A 20,482-nucleotide genomic window follows, 5' to 3' on the forward strand; every position below is an offset into this window, starting at 1 on the left:
GCCCGCGCATCCACATCCACATACACGTTGTCGCGTCGCACTTGCCGACTCTGTCTCCCTCTCTCTCGGGTGTGTGTATGCGCGCGCGTCTATGCCTCATCCCTCTGCCGTTTCTTCTCTCCACCTTCGTTGTACTTTCTGCCATCTTGTCTCCTCTGCTGCGTAGTGCGCGAATACACGTGCACACGCGTGTGGCTGTCCCCCCTCCCTCCCCCCAAGTCAGCACAACGGCTGTGACAGCGCCGGCTCCCCACCTCCATTGCTCGTGATCAACCTCCCCACCAAGACGGAAAACAGCAGTGCCTGGCGTTTCTTCTCTTCTCTCCCCTTCACACATTCACGTACACACGTACACACGTACACACACATGTGTATGTATGTATTCGCACTGAACCATTTTTTTCTCTTGTGCAGCAGCCATGCAGTCGGACTTTAGCAACGTGGAGGCGGAGCTGCGCGACATCGAAGAGACCTTCACCACCGGTCGCATGAACGCCTTCGGCTCCGCCTCCACGCAGGACGCCTTCGTGCATGAGCTGAAGCGCATCGCCGAAATCGAAACACAGGTGTTCTACCGTACCTGCGCGCTCCTCAAGTCGAGCCACACGAACGAGCACAAACTGGTGACGAACATGTACGCCAGCGCGCAGCCGCCGCCGCAGTCGCAGCGCTCTGGCCCTGCAACGACGTCGCCCAGCAGCAACCTGGGCGACGGCAGCTTCCGCGCAAACAGCAGCGGCTTGGAGAACTCGATGTACCGCGGGCCGATGAACCAGCGCAGTCAGCCGTCGTTCGCGTCCGCGGTGGCGGGAGGCCTTAGTGGCGTGCCTCCGTCCAACAGCAACACTTGCTCGCCAGGCGCCAGTCGGCGACAGTCCCGCCAAGGTTGGGAGAACGTGTCCTCTGGCAACCCCTTCTCCGGCGTTGGCGACGGTGGCGCTTCATCTGGTGCGGCGCCGCACATTCACCGGAGTGAGTGGGGCAATGAGGACGGCTTTGCGGACAAGGCGTTTGAGGATGTGGCTGCCCACTTCGAGGAGCTCGAGTCGCAGTTCTTCTCCCTCGGCGATTACCTCCGCGAGATCTCGAAGCACGTCATCCGGCTGAACGACATGTCAAAGCAGGTGAACAACTGCGTGAGCTACGGCGCCAACGCAGCCCCCGCCGCTGCAGCGAACGCGAACGGAAGCAGCAACAACAACACAGACATGCTGCAGACAGTGGGCAGCGTGGGGCGGCAGGACTACCCTGGCTCCTTCGTCGATCCCACCAGCATCGGCGGTGGAAGCAGCTACGGGATGGACGGCCCACGTTCGTAGGTACCAAATTAGATGCGTGTGTGTGTGTGTGCGTGTCTGTGCGCATGTCTGCACCTTCCTCCTGCCTCTCCACACGCACACGCACACACACACACACACATACACCCGCCCTGCTTCGCTCTGTGCTCGAAGTGCGCGCGCCGGCACAGGTGCAGTCCACACACGGGGGAAACCGCATAATGAGCATGTGCGCAACGAAAGCCACGGAGACTGAGGAGGAGCGCCAGATCCGGTGGTGGTAGTGGGGAAGGCGGTGTTTCTCAGCATCTTCACGGCCCCTTCTTGGATGCTTCGATCACGGAGTTGAGAAGGCTCGAGAGAGAGGGAAGGACATCGACGCATGGAGGCTGAGACAGTTGGGTGACGTCCTCACTCTGGAAGATCGGGAAGCACGAAGAGCTCCTGGGGAGGAGCAAGGCAGACGGGATCATCGTGGACACCGACACCCACAAACGCCCTCCTTGATGTTCTTCTTCGGCAGCCACGTGCCGCCCACTTTAGCAGCGACTTCCGTATTGCACGCACAGACACTCTCTGCTTGCATATATAGCGGAAGCGCCATCGCGCGCCGATGCATGTCGCCTCCGTTGCGGTTCACCGATACCTCTTTGTCGCCGCACCTTCCCCCTCCCCCCTTGCTTGAGAATACCTGTGCCTGCCTTGCTGTCTCTCGCGTGTTTCACAAAACTCTGTACTTGGACCTGCGACGTCGCTGAGCGGCAGAAGCACGCGAGGAACCTAAGGGTATGGGTGGAGTCGGACGCATCATGCGCCTCGTTAAGCCATCACCATGACGGCAAGGGATCCCTCTTAGTTGCGTCCCTTTGCATGCACACCCAATCGCCCCGACACCACCTCCTCCCTCCCTATGCGGGATTTACCCGCACCGCCTTGTGTGAATCACCAGGAGCGATGTGCGCGTGTATAGGCGTGACCTCGTCGGCTACGGTGGCCGAACGCCACAGCGGCGTTGGCTGAATGGAAAACGGGGGGGTAGGAGGGCGCACATGGCGGTGCATTTTGTCATCAACCACGGAGAGAGCGTGAAACAGGCCGTGCAGAACCGTGACGCGTGCTTGAAGCGGCAGCAGATCGTGGGGTACTGGGTCGCACCCCCCTCCCCTCCCCCCGATGCAGCCCATATTCTACCAGAGCACGCATGCTGTTGGGCCGCAGAGTGGGCTTGCTGTGTTCATCTATGCTTGAGGAGTGGGGGGGGGGTAGTGGTGATGCACAGGGATACACGTGGGAGTCACTGCGCACGCACTGAATCCCTGCGGGCCACTTCCCCCTCCCCCCGTTCCCTCATCACCTCCTCCTCGACGTTGTGTGCCTTCGCTTGCGCAGTGGAGCGTCTGCGGTGCGAAGGACCTCAACGAGTACGTCTGCGCGTGTTTTCTTTGTGCACTTCGCTCTCTCGTTTTTTCTTGCTGTTGTGTGGCGCACGCCTCATGTACTCATGCGTGTGTCTGCTGGTGCGGTTAGGAAAACTTGCGCGCCTCGCACACGCGCACATAGCTGCTTGTGGAGAGGGAGAGAATGCGCACGGTTTCGTCGGTGGGTGGGGGAATGGCAGGAGCGCACGTGCAACTTCGTCGCCCCTCCCCGAACCCTTTTTCCTGAACGCTGCCGCTTTCTCCATCTTCCCACCTCCCGCTCCACGAGGCACACACACACACACACATACAGACACACTCATGTGCGCTAACCATTCAGTCTCTCCCTCGCGTCCTTCTCTCCTTCCTCAACTCTCCTTGCACACGCCCCGGGATCATTACACCACCAAAACAAACAGCTCACACGCGCGTGCACACACGCTGGCTGGCAGGACGTCATGTGCGACACACAGGCGAGCGTTGGCAGCGGCGGCGGCAGGAGCAGCAGCACCCCTGACCGACTCTTTCAAATCTTCATCGCCACTCTGTCCCCCGACAAGGCCACGCGGCAATCCGCCGAGGACGCGCTTGCTCAGTTGGCCGATGAGGACCCACACTTCGTTCTTCACCTCTTGGAGCTCGCCTGCCACTCCCCTACGGTGTGCGCGCATACGCTTGGAACAGCGCTGCCGGCGACGGCGAGCGCGCTTCTGGCGAGCGCCATTCGGTTTCGCAATGAAATTGGCCGCAGCGACTGGAATCGAAACCCGCGCTGCTCCGATGAGGTGAGGCAGCGTGTGCGCGACCACGTCGTGTCGATGCAGTGCCAGCCCCACGTGTCGGAGGCGGTGCGGCGCCAGCTACTGGCGGCGACGATTGAGGTGGTGAATGCCGACTACCCTGAGCGGTGGCCCGATCTGCTGCCGCAGCTGACGGGGCTCGTGGGTCAGAGCATGACGGCGCTGTGTGGGCTCTTTGACTGCAACACGAGCAGCTGCCAGGAAATCGACGGAGACGTCATACACATGATGCTGCTGCAGCTGAAGGGCTCCCTGGGTGTACTGCGGGGGTGCTGTAAGATCTACGCGGACCCGTTGAGGGTGGACGCCGACGCGGCGGACGGCTTCGCTGGCCACCTTGCTCCGTTGCTCGTGTCTCTGATGGAGCTGCTGTCGGGGCGGTGGCAGGAGGAGTTGACGACGCTAGCGGGCCACGGTGCCGCAACGGCGACCTCTAGCCCTTCCTTGACTGTGCCGTTTCGCTTCTCGGCGGAGCTGGAGGAGCTGGCGCACTGCATGCGACTCTCCCTAAAGTGCGTCTTTTCCCTATTTGAGAGCCGCTGGCCCGCGTGCTTGTGCGAGGTGTCGGCCCTCGACCACCTCTACGCCTCCTGCGTGGTGACGCCGATTCAAACTTTCCAGCAGGTGGTTTTGCCGCTCTGCCGGGAAAGGCTGGTGCACGCGCTGCACCACCCGGCCGAAACAGGCATGACGGTGACGCAGCTTCACGGTGATCACTTCTCCGACTTCCAGCAGTCCGCAATGTTTACACTACTCAAGTGGGTCATGAACATCGCCTACAAGCTCACTCAGGAGTTCGCGTCGCCGAAGAGCTGCGAGCGACGCTGCCGCACTGCGGCGAAGCACTTCACCGCCCAGTACCTCCAGCCCACCGTCGAGACCGCCCTGGCGCTTGTGCGGTGGCACGCCGGCCCACCGCTCGCCCTAACTTCCAAAGCTTACATCCTCGCACTCGAGGTGCTGACGCTCGCAGTCCAACACAAGGCTGTATACGCGAGCGTACTGCACCCCAGTGCCGAGGAGCTCATGACGGTGCTTCTCTTCCCCCGCCTCGCCTTCACGGCCGAGGACGAGGAGCTGTGGTCCGACAACCCGGAGGAGTACGTGCGCAAGCAAGCGAGCCCCGCCGGTGACATCTACAGCGCCAAGGTGGTGTCGACGAGCCTCCTCATGTCCCTTGCGGCCGGCACGAAGAAGTTCCACGACAAGAGCCTCTTCCTCTCCCTCATGAACTTCTTGCTGAACCAGCTGCAGGCCTACGTCGGTGCGGCTGCGCAGGCGACGAGCGATGACGCCCACTTCTGCACCCCCGCCATGGAGGCGGCGCGCCGTGTCGATGCCGCACTCTACTGCTTCTACCACTTCAAGAAGATCCTGCTAGCCATGCACTTTGGTGACGACAAGCTCGAGTACGTCCTGTCGACTTTCACGGTGCCAGTGACGCAGTATTCGCTGGGATTCCTGCGCGCACGCGCGGTGCTGGTTCTCAGCACCTTTGCACCGTCGCTCGAGTGGAGCAGTCCGCTGGCGTACCAGCAGGCCCTTCAGCCAGTGCTGTGTCTGCTTAACGACAGCGAGGCGCCGGTGCGTGTGCAGGCCTGCGTGTGCTTTTCCCGCCTCGTCTGTCATCCCTTCGCGCGCGACGTCATCAACCCCTGCATTGCCGAGCTCATCCAGCACTACTTTAACGTGATGCGGATGATGGACAACGAGGCGGTGGTGCGCACGCTTCGCAAAACAATCTCGTTCTACAAGAACACGCTGTCGCAATGGGCACTGGAGCTGACGGAGATGCTGGTGAACCACTTTGCCGTCGTGCTGGAGCGTGTGACGGCCAAGTACAACGCGCTGGAGTCGATGACGTCGTCAACGGCGCAGACGACGGGTGGAGGTGAAAAAGATGAGCTGTTCCTCGACAATGACGGCTTTGCCGATGTGCTGATGGCCGCCGACGAGCTTCTGGAGACTCTCACCACGCTCGTTCAAGCGCTTCCGGAGAGCACGGCTACCGTGGCGGCACGGCACGCTGCCGCTGACTTACTCGCAAAGGTATCTGGTGCATCGTCCTCGTCTTCGTCATCTGCGGCGGCCCCGTGCCCGTCAGCGGAGGCGCTCCAGCAGGACATCTTCGTGCAGATCCAGCTGCGCGTTGCCCCGATGCTATTTGTGATCCTCGGCCACCAAGGCGGCAGCTCCTACGGTTTCATGGACCCTGCCCTGTCGCTCCTCACCACCCTCATCGCGCGCAGCCCAGCCATCGCGTCGCCCATGTGGAAGGTACTGTGGTGCCTCTACCAGCTGATCATCCGTGGCGGCGCTGCCGACTACATCCAGCAGTTGCTTCCCCCGATCGACAACTTCGTCTCTGTCGAGCCGGTCTCTTTTCTGTACGGCACAGTGACGGAGCTGACGCGCGAGCCGCTGCCGGCAGCCGTGCCGGCGGAGGAGGCGGCCAAAACGCCGGCGCAGCTGGTCTTGGCCATGTGCGAGGCGGTGCTGGCGAGCACGTCGCTGCGGGAGCGCGAAGTGGCCGCAGTGCCGAAAGTGTTGGACGTGCTTGTGCAGTGCAGTTGGGCAGCCTCGGCAGCGTCGGCATCGACCGCAGCGTTCACGGAGGCGGCACATGCCTTGGTGCAGTACGTGACGCAGCTGTCCTTGAAGACCGCCGGCACACGACCACAGCAGAGCGCGACGTTTCGCGTGTTGCTCGCCAACAACATCTTCTCCTGCCTTATCGCTGATGCGCCTGCTGCCGTGGCGGTACTGCATGGGCTGCAGGTGACACGCCCGTTTCTGGAGCAGTACGTGTCGCTGCTGGCGCGGAGCGTGTTGATTGAGCATAGCGAGGAGGCCATGCTGGGCCTAATGCGCAGCTATGACCGCAGCCTCTTCGTGTACGCCATGGTTTCGTGTCTGCGTGCGCTTGCGGTGAACATGATTGGCGCCGGTGCGGCAGAGCTGCAGTCTGGCCTGGAGGGTGTCGTACAGTGTGGTGTGCTGCAGCAGCTGGCTGAGGTGGAGACGACCAACGGCGCAGCGGAGCTGCGCGTTCATCAGAGACGCATTGCAAAGCTGTCGGGCAAGCCGGCGCCGACCACACATGCCAGCGAAGGCGCCGCCGCGGAGGAGGGGGACGACGAGGAGGAGGAGTGGGACAGCGAGGCCAGCAGCGAAGAGGACGACGACGACGGTGACGCTGACGACGGCGACGATGACGACGACGAGTGGGGTGAGGTTGATGTCGACAGCGACAGCACTGAAGGCTTTCTGGGTGGCGAGGACGCCGGCCATGGACCGAGTCGGGACGTCCACTTCCAGGGTATGCTGCGCCAGGCTCAGGCGCTTCGTGAGACACCGCAGGAGAGGCACCGTAAAAAGACCGCCGGCGACGCCGACGACGCCGACCTGGATGACTTTGAGGAGGAGAACCTGCTCGACGACGAGGACTTCTCGAGTCCAGTCGACGGTATCAACGCATGGGCAGCCCTGGTCTCGGAGGTGGAGCGGGCCGACGTGGCGGCGGGGGGCAGTGCCTCTGTGGTGGCGCTGCTGCGCAGCGCCGCTGGTGAGGCGCAGGCTAGTGCTATCATCCGCGCACGTGACCTCACATGTGAGCTTCAGGTGGCCCGGCAAACCCATCGCGCACTCCTCGATCAAGTGAAGCACTGAAGAACACGGGGGGTGCCTCTGAGGAGAACACCGCTATGACATCTCTCTGCGCATGCGTGGTCGGTCCCGCACCTGTCTCCCCAGCCCCCCCTCTACGCCGGCCGAAGCGAAATGTAAGCACACTCACTACCGCACTAAAGAGGATTGTGAAGACGACGTGGCGGCGGTGGTGGTAGCGGGTGGCGGGGATGAGGAGAGGGGAGTTGGCGGTTGTTGTGGTAACTAGCAACGCAGTGTGCGAGTGCGAGGGAGGGGGAGGGTATGATGATGAGGGCCTCGCCAGCGAGACGATCCTGGGCTGGCACACACACGCGCGCACGCGTGGCACACTCATTCCATTCACTTCGGAACCGGCGGACGCAACGGTGCGCTTGCTTGCATGCGCTTTTGTGCGTGTGTGTGTGTTTCGAAGCCCCCCCGATACTCCGCCTTCTTTTCCCTATAACACCCACCCACCCAAGGACGTTGAACCTTTCACTAACTCACACGTCTCCACTCTCTGCGCGTCACAGGCAGAGAAACACGAAAACACGTCAGAGGGAAAAGGGAGAGGGGGGGGGTATTGCCCTTCACCGCTGCAGACCACCCCGTGCTGACCTCCGACTGTTTGCCTGCCTCTCCGACGAACAAGAGGCACGTCTGCGCGCGGCTTTGCTCGCCGCAGGACGGCGGTTGTCTCATCCTTCGCGCACAGGAGTGCGCCATCATGATGGGTACACGGGCATGTGCGCGTGAAGCTGCGTAAAACGCGTGCCTCGCATTTTTCTCACAACTCTTCCCTATCATCGGCACACACGTACACAGCAGCAGCAGCAGCACCTTTGTGTGCGTGCGTGCGTGTGTGTCTGGCTCAGGCCGCCACCATCTGCGCTCTCACTCTCTTCTCCCCATCTGTTTCTTTATCATTCGACTCGTCCTCAGGCACGGACACACGCAAGGGTAGTGAACGAAACATCAAGCGCCAGAAGCAGTTACGTGTTGTGGTTACCTGCTGCCTCCCATTCTCCGCCACGTTTTACCCGCACACGCACACACGCATCAAGCGAGAAGTGCGCTAGAAGACCCCGCGGCACGGGACACACCAGACATTACATCTCGAGGGTGGAAGCTGGGGACACTTGCGTATTTTCGAATCGAACGCGGCGGAAAATGGCGGCGTCTGCATCGCCCTCAACGAACAACCCGGGTCTGCTCAACCACATGATCCGCGCCGTGCTCGCCGGCGGCTTCATCTCCGTCCTCCTCTTCTTCATGGCGGTGCACTTCTACTACGCCAGCGCCGCTCTGCTGGACTTGGTGGTGCTGCTCATTCTCTTTTCTTTCCTGTCCTTCTTTGGCCTGAGCATGGCCTCGCTCGTGCTCTCGGCCGTGGTGGGCCCTGGTGAACTACCCTCGCGCTTCTCGGCGGCGCGCATGGAGACGTTCATTCGCGAAGAGCTGCAGTGTGCCGTGGCAAAGGCGTGTGGCCGCAGCGGCAGCGGTCAGGCAGGAACAAGGGCAGGGCCGGTGCGTGAGGGTGCCGCCAGTGACCGCAAGAGCTGCAGTGCTGTGGCGGCGAAGGAGAAGGTGGAGAAGCCGAACTGGAACGATGTGGATGAGGCTGAGAGCCAGCAGCTGGCGAACGCCGCTTCTGCCGCAGCGATCCTGCGGCGCAGCAGTCCCACTGCCGAGGAGGAGGCTCTAGAGCGTACCGCCGTCGAGGCGCGGCTGTGCATGTACACGGAAGACGGTGGCTCGACGTCTCATCTCTCCGATGGCGACACGGCAGGTGCAGTGGGCGGGGCACGGCAAGCTGAGGACAACGGCCATGACAGCGAGGAGGTTGCAGCGGAGGGCAACTCAGAGCTGCCGCCGTACATGACGGAGGCGATGCTAATGCGGCGCCAACGCAAAATCCGTCGAGGGCTGGAGGTTGTGCTGGTGAGTCATGCTGCCCGCAAGGTGCTGGAGGCTATCGACGGCACCGACATGGATCGCAAACAGGAGGAGATGGGCTTCCTTATTCCTGGTGCCAACTGGTGCCGGTTCTGCAACTTTTATCAGATGAACGATACGCGTCACTGCAAGGTGTGCAACCGGTGCGTGTACCGCTCGAAGCTGCACTGCATCTGCTGCGGGCAGTGCATCGGCTACGCGAACAGCAAGTATTACGTGCTCTTTCTTTTCTACCTATGCCTGTCCTTGGTGATGGCGGACGTGCTCGACCTCTACTGTGTCTTCTGGGGGTACACGTTCTTCTTCAAGGCTTCAGGCGATGCCAACTCGGTCTTTTATTTGGTCTTTGTGTACAGTGCGAGCTTCGCCGTTGTCGGACTGGGACTCCTGCTGCAGTATCTCTACGCTGCCGGCCGCGGTGTGGGTCTTCTCACGGACCTGCTGCGACAGCAGCGAGACGAGCTTCAGGTCGCCCGGGCACGCAACAACGGCGAGCAATACCAGCCTGTGCTGTCGGAGAGAACCATGCACGCGGCCGAGGAGGGTTCGGCCAGTCCCATGCAGGAGGCCTTGCCGTTTAGCTGGCGCATGGCCATGGAGACCGTGGGGGAAGGGCTGCCGCTGCCGCTGTGGTTCTGGCCGACCCCGACGTTGTCCACCACCAAGGAGACGGATGACCCGCCGGACTTCTGGGTTGCTTTCAAGGAGGCGATCCGCCTTCGCCTGCGCAGTGTCGCCGACGAGGACGACGTCTTTAGCGACGAGGACGTGCTCGGCGATGCTCATGCGGCCGACGGTCTCACCAATGGCGCAGCACGGTTGGCTGCGGATATCGCGCGCGTTTCCCCCCAACTTTCGACAGCGTCAACAGTTCTACCGCTAAGGGAGCGAATGCCGCACCACGTGAAGAGCACGGATGTGACGGTGGTAGACCCGGTGGTGGTAGAGGTGCCTTCCGCAGCCTCACCGACGTACGTGAATCCCTCGGCACCGCCGGCTGCCAAGGTGGCACCTGTTCCTAAGCATGAGGCGGACTAAAGAGGGGGTGGGTGAGGAAGTGGGTGGTGTGCCTGTCTGTCCGCGCGCGCGTGTGTGTGTGTGTGTGTGTGTGTTGTATGAAGAATCCTCACGCGACAGCTTGCCGTTGCTCGTTGCTAACGAGAAGGTGACTCCCCCTCCCACCCCTCCCTTTCCCCACCCCGCGGGTGTTTTCTCTATCTACGACGTGCTCTACGTCTCTGTGACCCCCAATGGGGTTCTTGAAGTTGCTTTTTCCAGATGGCGCCTCCTCCCTCTCCTCCCTTTCACACGCACGTGCACGCTCACGGACATCCACAGAGACCCCCCTCCCCCCTCCCTCGCGCTCCCCCCGCTCCCTCCGCTCCCCGCATGCGTCCTCCTCCAACCCCCCTCTTCCTCTACTTGGTGTTGGTGGGTTCTTCGCCGGGTTTTACCGTTTTTCTTCGATTTGCTGTTTCACCTTTGATCTCTGTCTCCCCTCCCGCCTGGCTGCTTGCCTGACCCCCACTCCCTGCCCGCCCGCCTGTCAGCCTCCCGCCCTTCCCGATTCTTCTATGGGTCTTTTACCTCTGGCGTTACGTTTCTCCTCGGGGTAGCCTTGTGTTCCTGTGCGTATGTATGTATGTGTGTGTGTGTGTTATTCGGGGGAGGGAGGAGTGAGGAAGGGGGAGAAGAGGGGGGTTTTCTTGTTGCTGTGTGTATTCTCTTGAGCTTGATAGCGCGCTCTTCGCATCATCCTCTGTCAACGTTCACACGCACACACACATATATATCTGTATCTATATATATATATATACAGATATAGATAAGCATACACACGCGTCTGGACACCGCGACGACGACTCCCCCTTTCCACAACCATGGAACGGCGAGCTTGTTCGCGGTGCAAAGCACTTGGACCGCTGGCGCGGCAGGGCAAAACCACCTCATTCTGCCCTCCCCCTCTATCTCGTTACCCCACACCCCGTGAGCCTTCAGAGGCACAGGCCGCGGCTCACTCGTGTGGCATGACGAATGGTGACGATGCTGTTTCGTGGCGGACCCACGTACAGTCCCCCCCCCCCGACCACCCCCTTCCCCTCCAACGTATACTGTTCCATTTTCTCTTCCTCTTCGCTTCACCCCACTCCACCCCTCCTCCTCCCCCAACTGCCGATATCGCTGCCCCTTTTTTTTCGTATTGCCCAGCCACTCGCTGCAGTTTGCCACTGTGCGACTGACCTCCTGTCGTTTCCTTTGCGCAACATCCCCATCCCCCCTCCACACACGTACACACACACACGTGCATATACATATATATATATATATACATATACATACATACGTGTGTGTACTTGGGTAGTCAGTCCGTCGCGGTACGACGGGTCAAGTGCGCGCCATTTTTCGAATCCGCACGAAAATGAAATGGAAAAAAGGAGAGGGGATGACGGGCCTCAACGCCAGCAGAAAAGCATCGGAGAGAAGAGCGAAGGCATCGCCCCGTGTTCACCCTTGCACGAACTCCCTGATGGTGTGCGTCTATATGTGATGGGCTATATCCGTGTGCGTCGTCACTCCTCTCCTTTCTCACTCTCCTCGCTTGTGCGCATCTCCGTGTTCTGCTCTCCTCTCTCTCATCCGTCACACACGTTGTGCACCACACGCAGCAGCCGCACCCATTCGTTTAACGTCGCCTCATCACACTTCCTCGTGCACGTCTTTGCGTGAGTGTATGCGTGTTCGTGTGTGTATGTGTGTGTGCAACCATCCCCCTCCCCCTTTCTGACACTGTTCGAGGAGAATGTGTCTGCGTTTTGCGGAGCCGCACATCCATTTCTCCCCCGCCTCCTGCCCGAGCTTCTGCCGGCCTCCTTGCGCCACCACACGGCCACCTTCCCCTCCTCGACACACGGACACACACGGACACACACACACACACGCTTCTGTTCTCGCTCATTTTTTTTCCTGTGAGGCTTCTCGTTGGCATGCCGGTGCATCCCGCTGTTCAGTCGCTGTGTGAACAGCCCATCGACACGATTGGACTGACAGCTGTCTCTGCAGTTGCCTCCGCCCTCGGAGATGTGTCGACCGCCACAGATCTTATCCAGCGACCTGAGCAGGAGAAGGCGCTGCAGGATCTCCTGAAGAAGTGCATGTCGATCTTGAACAATGACGGCAAAAACTTTGCGCTTCGACTGGCGTGCCTGGAGTGTCTGTACGTACTCTCTCAACCCCCCATCCCGGCATTTCGGACGGGGCTGCTGTGCAACGCACTGAGCAGCGTGAACAGCAGCGTGGAGGAGATGCTGGCACGGACGGGATCAAGCGGGGCTGAGAGCCCCTCCTCGGCTCGTGAAATGTTCACGGTGCTGGTCTTTCGCTTCACCAACTACGACACAAAGGTAGCTCGGCTGCTGCTGCAGCACATGTGCGATGGCGACGTCGGCACGATGATGCAGACGCTCCTCCATGTCATGGTGCAGCATTGTGAGACATGCGAGTGGCCACTGCTGCAGGCGGCGTTGCAGTCTCTCTACGAGCTGACGGTGCCGACTACCTACTACACCACCGGCGAGGACGGCGCCGCCGTGCCGAGTCGCGACTTTGGCGCGAGAGCGGCCGGTAGTTCGCTGCAGAGCTTCACGGTGGAGAGCTTCCAGGACAGGATTGCTGTGTTGTTCACGGAGATGCGCAACCACCGACTGCTGGAGAAGCTGCTGGGGTCGCTGCGCTTGTCGTGGCATGAGTCCACCCACAACCGCAGCCCGCCGTCGCTTGCACAAGGATACGCGGAGTCGGTCGCTCTTGGAGCCCTTGGCCGCCCTGACGTGGCGCACACCGTCACCAGCGCCAGCGCGGAGCAGCAGATGGAGTTGCTCAACTGGCTCTCCGCCTTTACGCTGCTATGCCGGGCACTGGACAACATGGCCGAGTTCTGCCGGGACGCGAAGCTCTCACGGGAGATGCGGGCCCGGCTGCTGAGCGACCCCAACTGCCATGACTGGCTTGCGTCCGCGGCCGTGCCGGCTGTCGTTGCAGCTATACAGGTGTGGATGTCCTACAACGGCGCCAGCGCCACGCCCGCAACGATCCGCGACGGCAGCGCAGGCCCCTTCGCGACGGCCAAGGTCAAACTCAGCTTGCTGACGGCAGCCGTCACGCTCCTGCGCCTGCTGCGATTTGCCCTATACAAGCCAGCTGTGGGCCTCACCGCAGCGCTGCTCTCCTCGATGGCGTGCCTCGCAGCGCAAGTGCAGCGCGGGGAGCCACATCTGCGTCTGCAGTACGGCGGCTTGCAGGTAATGCTCTTGACGGTCGAGTGCCTCGTGAACATGAACGCGGTGGCGGTGACCAGCCCCGTGAACCTCTCAGAGTCGTACCGTGGGCTGCTGCGCACCATTGCAGCGGACAAGACTCGCTGTACCTTATCGAACTGCTCCAGGGACGCAAGCAGCGGCCACGGGGCGGCCGCGGAGCCGCAGCCGGATGCACTGATGTCAGTCGCTGGATGGTTCATCCTGTGCGTGCGCGAGGAGGAGTCCCCGTTCTGTGTGATGGACAGCGGCAATGCATCCGTGGCGCTGCTGCACGAGTGCTTCGCGTCAGAGGAGGCCATGCTGCAGGACGCGGCAGACCGCGTTGCTGACCTTGTTGCGCTCGAGTCGCAGCTGGCGATGATGCAGAACCTCTTGCTTTTCATGACACTGACAGAGCTGCTGAGTGGACTACCCGATGGCGGGCTGGAGCGGTTGACGCAAGCTGGTCCGCGCAGGCGCAACGACGCGACAGACGCGCAACAGATGCCACCGAACAGCAGCGGCAGCTCGTCAAAGAGGTGCAAGCCTTCCAAGAAGAAAGGATCACACCACCCCGCGGCGTACGTGTGCGACTTGACGGGAAAGCTGATGCGCGAACCGGTGGTGCTCAAGGGAGGGCACCGATTCGAGTTCGACGCACTGCAGAACGTCATCCTTCAGGTCGGGCACGTCGACCCCATCTCTGGAGAGTCTATCGACGAAGACGTCGAGGTGAACATCCCACTGCAGCAGGAGATTGCGGCCTATCGTGTCAAGCGCGCATCCGAAAAGGGAGGCGGTTGACATCCCATCCCACCCCCACCCTCTCGCGCGTTCCTGCTCTCTCTCTGGTGTGACGGAGTGGGGGAGGGGGAGCTGTGGGGCATCGATGTAGACTAGCTGTGGGGGGTGGCACATGGAACGCGATGGGGGAAGTTCCCCCCCCCCTCTTCTATTTTATCTGTTGAGTTCGGCATCCATGTACGCCTTCTCCTCCCTCCCTATCTCTCTGCGTTTTCTGGTGTTGCGTGTGAGTTGCCGCCGCTGCCCATCTCCCGTCGAGACGATGATGCCGGGTGGTGGGATGGGGTGGAGAGGAGGACACACCTCTCCGTGCGTCGTATCACAGAGCCCAGTGCCCCCCCTTCCCCTCCCCTCCCCTCTCCCCGTCGGCAGACAGAAACGCCGTTCGGAAGCAAGGCCCCACGATACAAGGAAGGGGTGAGGGGGAGGGGGAGGGGGCACTGGGCTGTGCGCACGCCCTGCAGTGCACAGCTGGGACACGGTGTACCACAGTCGGGCAATGCGTCCAGTGAAGTAAGAGGGGCACGAGTGGCGGACGAACAAGGCGCGACGAGATTCGTATCGATCAACCCACAAGGTGCATGTGTGCGGAATATGCGGCATCTTCGACACCCGACCGGGTGAACCAATGCGGTACAGGTGCCGGAAACACGGCGAGGGCACCCCCGAATTTGCACCATCGAGTCCTCCGGACTCCACCATAGAGGGTCACGGCACCATATTGTAGAATGCCGTGGCTTGAAGTGACTGAGGGCAAAGCATGGCACACAGGCAGAATCTGCAGAGGGTTCCCAGAGAGCCCTGACCTGTGGCTGGCCAACTTCTTCCCTGAGCTCACGCGGCATGCACCTAGACTACCCCGCTGTTACACTCACGGCAGGCGCCTACCGCCACCGCCACCTCGAGCGCACTGCCCTGAAGGTGACTCGCCTTGATCAAGACATGCGGTTCAGCCAGGCCCGTGCGGCACTCGGCGGCGCATGACCCGATTCGGCGGCAGGACGGCTCGTCCCATGACGACCAGGCGTGAGCGGCAGTGCCGCCGAGGCGGGTGATCTGTGGCGGTGTGGTTGTGCATGCGTGTGCGTTTTTTTGCTGGCGTGTTCGCGGGTGGAATACGGGCGCGTTGGACCGCTAAAGCATGTGCGACTTGCCGCCTCTCTCGATATGTTTCTATGCCGTGTATCATCATGCGCGGTGGATGCGTTCGTGGGGACGCTCTTGCTGAGGGGAGGGGGGCAGACATGCCCCCAAAGATAAGCACGAAGAGTCCTGACCTGGACGAGCGATTCGAAACTCGCGCACGTTGGGCGTCGAAGGGGAGATGCACCGCGAGCGTTCGTGGATGCATCCCGTGAGCGCTGAGCTCTTTGTGTTTTCTCCCCATTCCTCTGCGTACGTGAGTGTGCCACGCGCTGGTCTCCTTAGCCAGCGGCCATCTCAAGCCTTGCCACGCCCCCCCTCCCCTCCCCCCAAGGCACACAGGAGTGTGCGAGACTCTCTTCCTCCTGCTCTTTGACCTTAATTCATTTGCTGCTCAACACCGCCTCTCCTCCTCCACGTGTTCGTCGCCGTCTTGCCCTCTCCATGGCCCCTCTCTCCACACACGCACATGTGCACATCATCCATCCGCGCTCGCACGTCCACGTCCACGTCCACGTTTTCCCTTACCCCCCTCTCTCTCCTCGTACTGGATCTCTGGTACTTTTCTTCTTCGCCGGTCTGCACGCTCACGTAGTCGTTTCATTGCGACTCCTGTTCTTTTGTGTGTTCGTGTGTGTGTGTGTGTGTACTCTTCGCCCTCGCATCTCTCTCTCACCCCCACTTATCGCTGCACTGCACCACCCCGCGTGTGCTGCTGCTGGTGCTGCTCTGTCTGTCTCTGTGTGTGTGCTTGCATCAGTGCGCCCTCCCTTTCTCCATCTCCCCGGCGTGCACGATGCCGCGCGCTTACCTCGCAGGCGAGCGCAGGGGCCGCCGTCGCTCCTGGTGGGCGGTAGCCGTGTGCGTTGTAGTGGCGCTCGCCATCGGTGGTGGTGGACTTCTTATGGCCGCCGCAAGGGCCGTGCCTCGGCTGACGCCGGTGCAGGAGCACCGCGGCGTCACCGCTGCCATCGGCCACCACTCTTTTGCCCCGCCGCTGCTGCGGCAGTACTATGGTGACGGCGAAGTACCGCATTGGGTCATCTCCGGCTCGTCCGTCATCACGGACGAATACGTGCGGCTCACGGCTGACCAGAAGAGCCAGACAGGCCACCTGTGGAACACGGAACCGCTGGATATGGACGCCTTCGAGGTGGTCGTGGGCTTCCGGGTCTATCGGCCAATGGGCGGCCTCGGCGCGGACGGCTTCGGGGTGTGGGTGGCGCAGCCGCCTCGCTTTGACGGCCCCCTCTTTGGCCGCCCCACCACCTTCAACGGTTTCGGGGTCTTGTTCGACTCGTACGACAACGACAACCGCCGCGACAACCCGATGGTGAGCCTCGTGTACAACGACGGCTCCAACACAAAGCACTTCGACCCTGAGAAGGACTTCATGGGCGACACCGTGGCCAGCTGCGTTTTCGACTTCCGCGAGATTGCCGAACCGAACATGGCCACCATGCGCATGGTGTACTTCAAGGGTGAACTTCAGCTGTACCTGTCCAGAAACAGCGAGGCCACAGAGACGGAGTGTCTCAGAGTCACCAAACTGCCGATGCCGGAGGGCAAGGTGTACCTCTCCTTATCTGCCCAGACCGGCGGTGTGTCGGAGATCCACGACATCATGTTCGTTCATCTGTCTCCCCTGATGGACGCGAAGTACGACCACGACGTGCGGCAGACTACGGTGCCGACCAACGGGCTCCACGACGCGCAGCTTTACAACAACGAGGCGATGAACAACCGCCAAATGTCAGATGTGCCTACAGCCACCCATCCACCCACGATGGCGCCACAGGAGGCGCAGCAGGCACAGCAGCAGCAGCAGAACCAGGAGGCACAGCAGCAGCAGCAGCAGCCGGCACAGCAGCAGCAACAGTGGGCACAGCAGCAGCAGCAGCAGCAGCCGGCACAGCAGCAGCAACAGTGGGCACAGCAGCAGCAGCAGCAGCAGCCGGCACAGCAGCAGCAGCAGCAGCAGCCGGCACAGCAGCAGCAGCAGAACCAGCCGTCCGCGCAGGCCACTGCTGACATCGGTGAAACAGAGCGGCAGCGAATTGAGGAGCTGGAGAGGAGGTTGGAAGAGCTCCGAGGCCGCAACGGTTACCGCGCCACGCGTCGCATCGAGAATGACGATATGGAAGAGGTGGAGGAGTACGTCGAGGAAGGCAAAGACGGACAACATCGCATGCGACGCGTGCGACGTGCACGCACGCCCCATCACAACCCCGTGGCGCACGATGAGTAGAAGGGGGAGGGGGGCAGAGGTGAGGGGGGGGGAGCTAAGAGCGGCGTCTTTGCCCCGGGTAATTTGTGTGCGTGTGTGCTTTCGTGCATCTGGGATGAGGGCGGCAGGGTTTCAAGGTTGCAGTGACAGGGCCTGTGCTGCTCTGTTTTCTCGCGTCCCGACCTACCGTGACTCTCTGCCACCTTCCCCATCGCCCCCTCGTCCGTCCTGCCTCTTGTGAGAGGGGCTTGCCGGTGTTCTCCTCGGGTGTGTGTCGGCACGACGGCTGCTGTTGCCGCTGCGGTCGTCGTCTTGATACGTTATTGTGTGAAGGCGCATGTGTGCCGGTGCGTGTGTGTGTATGTGAAGCAGTGTATCATGGGTCTGTCTGTCCACCCCCTCCCCATCCTCCCTCCCCAAAAATCAAAGGAAAGCTTTTTCTTATGTTTCCGCTCAAGTAGTGGACGCCTCTGTGTGCGTGTGTGTGTGTCTGCGCGATGGCCTCTCGCTCGCTCATGTGAGCCCATACGGGAACTCTGTGTCCGCACGGTTCCACCGTGCGCCTCGCCTCTCGCCTCTCTGTTCGTTGGGTGCCTGTCATGGCCCTCCTCCTCTCTCGATACACACCAACGCACATCCGCAGCATGTCTGCGTGCATGGTGCGTGTCGCGCTCCGTCCTCCCCTTTACGCTCTCTCCCTCCCTCCCTCCCTCCGCTTTAACAACGACGGCGCGCACACTCCTGCGTGCGCTTTCCGTGCTTCCTCCACGCCGGTAGCGCCGTGTCAACGCGAAGGCTTACTTACAGAAAGGATGGGCCGCGGGTACAGTGCCAGCCGTAGCAAGAGCGGCCGTCCGACGCTGCGGATGAAGCGCTCCCGTTCCATGTCGCTGCACGCGCTGAAGAAGAACATGGACGCACACGAGGCGGCCAAGGTGGCCAAGGCGGCCAAGGCGGCCAACAGCGGCAGCGCCGAGGCGTCGTCGTCGTTCTCTGCCGCGGTGACCGAGGTGCCGCGCAAGGCGCTCAAGGTGTTGCGCCAGCGTCGCGCGCCGTCTTCGTTGGTTTCATCGTCCTCAGCAGCAGCGGCAACGAAGGTCAAGTCCGCCGACGACCGCGGTCGCACCGCAGCAGCTAGCGCCAGCCCTCGCTCGCAGTCCGCCGCCTTTCGCCGCAACCTGGAAAACCTCGAAAAGCAGTTCGACGACGCCATGGAGGCCAGCGAGGACGAGGACGAGACCGTCATGAACACCACGACCATGACCAAGTACAAGGAGTGCGGCCGCGTTGTCGACGCTGTGCTGGATCAGCTCTCGGCGGCGTGCGTACCCGGCGCGAACACAAAAACGCTGTGCGACACAGGCGACGAGGCGATCGCGAGCCGACTGAGAGGGCTCTTCGTGAAGACCAAGGGCGCGGATGGAAAGCGGTTGGCGCGCGGCATCTCGTACCCGACGAACGTGTCCGTGAACGAAATGCTGTGCAACGACAGCCCATACCGCGTGGAGGACGGCGCCATCTTGAAGGACGGCGACGTCGTGAAGCTGCACGTTGGCTGCCACCTCGACGGCTACCCAGTGAGCGCCGCGCGCACGGTCGTCGTCACCACGAAAGCGGCTTCCGCGGCTACGGAGGGCGACGAGGAGGAGGCGCAGAGAAAGAGAAGCAGCACAGGGGCGACGTTGTCGTCGCGCTCAGCCGTTGGCAACACCATCGAGGCGGCACGCGTGGCACTGCTGGCGATGATGCACGCGCTGCGCCCTGGCACACTCAACGCCGACATCACGGACCTCATCGCCGCTGTCGGGCATCATTACGGTGTGCAGGCTGTGGAGGGCGTGCTGTCGAACCGGGGCAAGCGCTGGGTGCCGGATGGGATTGACTGTATCATTGCCCGCCGCGTGACGAGCGAGGACCCGCATCAGGACGTGGCCGACTGCGAGGTGGGCGAGCATCAGGTTTGGTGCCTCGACGTTGCCTTCACTAACAACCACAACTACCGCATCACGCTCTCTGAGAAGCCCGTGACACTGTTCCGCCGCACCCCTGCCGACTTCAACGTGGACGCGCGGGTGGCGCAGGCGAGTGAGACACTGCAGGAGATCACCGACACTCATTTTTGTTTTCCGTTCCACTTCAAGAGCCTCGCAAACCCGCTAAGGGGGAAGATGGGCATCCACGTGTTGACGAGGAAGGGTGTCGTGGACAAGCTGCCCCCGCTGCGCACGAAGCACGGCTACGTGACGGCGCGGTTTAGTGCAACTGTGGCGGTGACGGCGAAGCGGGTGACGGTGCTGTGCGGCGCGCCGCCCACCACCCCTGTGGCGACGCCGCCGGCAATGCGGCCCACCGTGTCGGAGGACACATTGGCGGCCGAGGTGCTTGCGGTGCTGAGACGCCCGTACGAGTTCGCCGATGTGCGCGCGGCAGTGACGGCGAAAGGCGCGAAGGGCCAGAACAGCCCCGCCACGAAACGCATGCGCGTAGAGGCGCTGGAGAACGAAGAGTAGGGCGGGGGAGAAGAGTGGGGGGGTCAGGGAGATGGGGGTTTAAGGCTGCGTGACACGATGGTCCCTGGTGGCCGCCCCCTTCGCGCAGCTCTTTTATTCCATACTCGGCGTTCGTGGCAGCGATTCTCTGCGTGCTGATTGGGTGCAAGAGATTGTCTGTGTCTGTGTGTGCGAGCAGTCGACCGTGTGGGGCTGCCCTTCGTGGAATAGCCAAGGACGTAAGGATAAGCGTAACGTGTAACGGTGCACAAACCAACCGCCGCACCACCACCGGCGTGACGAGACGACCTGCGTGAGGAGAGCGAGTGAGCGAGAGAGTGGAGAAAAGGGGGGGCGACAGAGGTGTGCGCGTCGGTATCCGTGTGGATGGCGCGATGACTATTGTGGGCCACCCTGCTACTCTC

General features: G+C 61.8%; 6 protein-coding genes across 6 annotated transcripts; all 6 read left to right on the plus strand.

Moving 5' to 3' along the window:
* Nucleotides 1–419: 419 nt before the first annotated feature.
* On the plus strand, nucleotides 420–1,319 carry LMXM_13_0630 (conserved hypothetical protein; the record flags this gene model as incomplete). The annotated part of the gene is made up of 1 exon (XM_003873215.1): nucleotides 420–1,319. The coding sequence occupies one exon, from the start codon at nucleotides 420–422 to the stop codon at nucleotides 1,317–1,319; it is 900 nt and encodes a 299-aa protein (XP_003873264.1).
* Nucleotides 1,320–3,153: 1,834 nt separating this feature from the next.
* Nucleotides 3,154–7,164, plus strand: LMXM_13_0640 (conserved hypothetical protein; the record flags this gene model as incomplete). Its single annotated transcript, XM_003873216.1, has 1 exon — nucleotides 3,154–7,164. The coding sequence occupies one exon, from the start codon at nucleotides 3,154–3,156 to the stop codon at nucleotides 7,162–7,164; it is 4,011 nt and encodes a 1,336-aa protein (XP_003873265.1).
* A 1,149-nt stretch (nucleotides 7,165–8,313) lies between these two features.
* LMXM_13_0650 (conserved hypothetical protein) lies at nucleotides 8,314–10,137 on the plus strand (the record flags this gene model as incomplete). The annotated part of the gene is made up of 1 exon (XM_003873217.1): nucleotides 8,314–10,137. One exon carries the CDS (start codon nucleotides 8,314–8,316, stop codon nucleotides 10,135–10,137), a length of 1,824 nt encoding a protein of 607 aa, XP_003873266.1.
* Nucleotides 10,138–12,083: 1,946 nt separating this feature from the next.
* On the plus strand, nucleotides 12,084–14,198 carry LMXM_13_0660 (conserved hypothetical protein; the record flags this gene model as incomplete). The annotated part of the gene is made up of 1 exon (XM_003873218.1): nucleotides 12,084–14,198. One exon carries the CDS (start codon nucleotides 12,084–12,086, stop codon nucleotides 14,196–14,198), a length of 2,115 nt encoding a protein of 704 aa, XP_003873267.1.
* Nucleotides 14,199–16,245: 2,047 nt separating this feature from the next.
* On the plus strand, nucleotides 16,246–17,589 carry LMXM_13_0670 (putative lectin; the record flags this gene model as incomplete). The annotated part of the gene is made up of 1 exon (XM_003873219.1): nucleotides 16,246–17,589. The coding sequence occupies one exon, from the start codon at nucleotides 16,246–16,248 to the stop codon at nucleotides 17,587–17,589; it is 1,344 nt and encodes a 447-aa protein (XP_003873268.1).
* Nucleotides 17,590–18,380: 791 nt separating this feature from the next.
* Nucleotides 18,381–20,078, plus strand: LMXM_13_0680 (conserved hypothetical protein; the record flags this gene model as incomplete). The annotated part of the gene is made up of 1 exon (XM_003873220.1): nucleotides 18,381–20,078. One exon carries the CDS (start codon nucleotides 18,381–18,383, stop codon nucleotides 20,076–20,078), a length of 1,698 nt encoding a protein of 565 aa, XP_003873269.1.
* Nucleotides 20,079–20,482: the final 404 nt, after the last annotated feature.

The sequence above is a fragment of the Leishmania mexicana genome, chromosome 13 (assembly GCF_000234665.1).
Source record: "Leishmania mexicana MHOM/GT/2001/U1103 complete genome, chromosome 13".
Taxonomy (NCBI): domain Eukaryota; phylum Euglenozoa; class Kinetoplastea; order Trypanosomatida; family Trypanosomatidae; genus Leishmania; species Leishmania mexicana.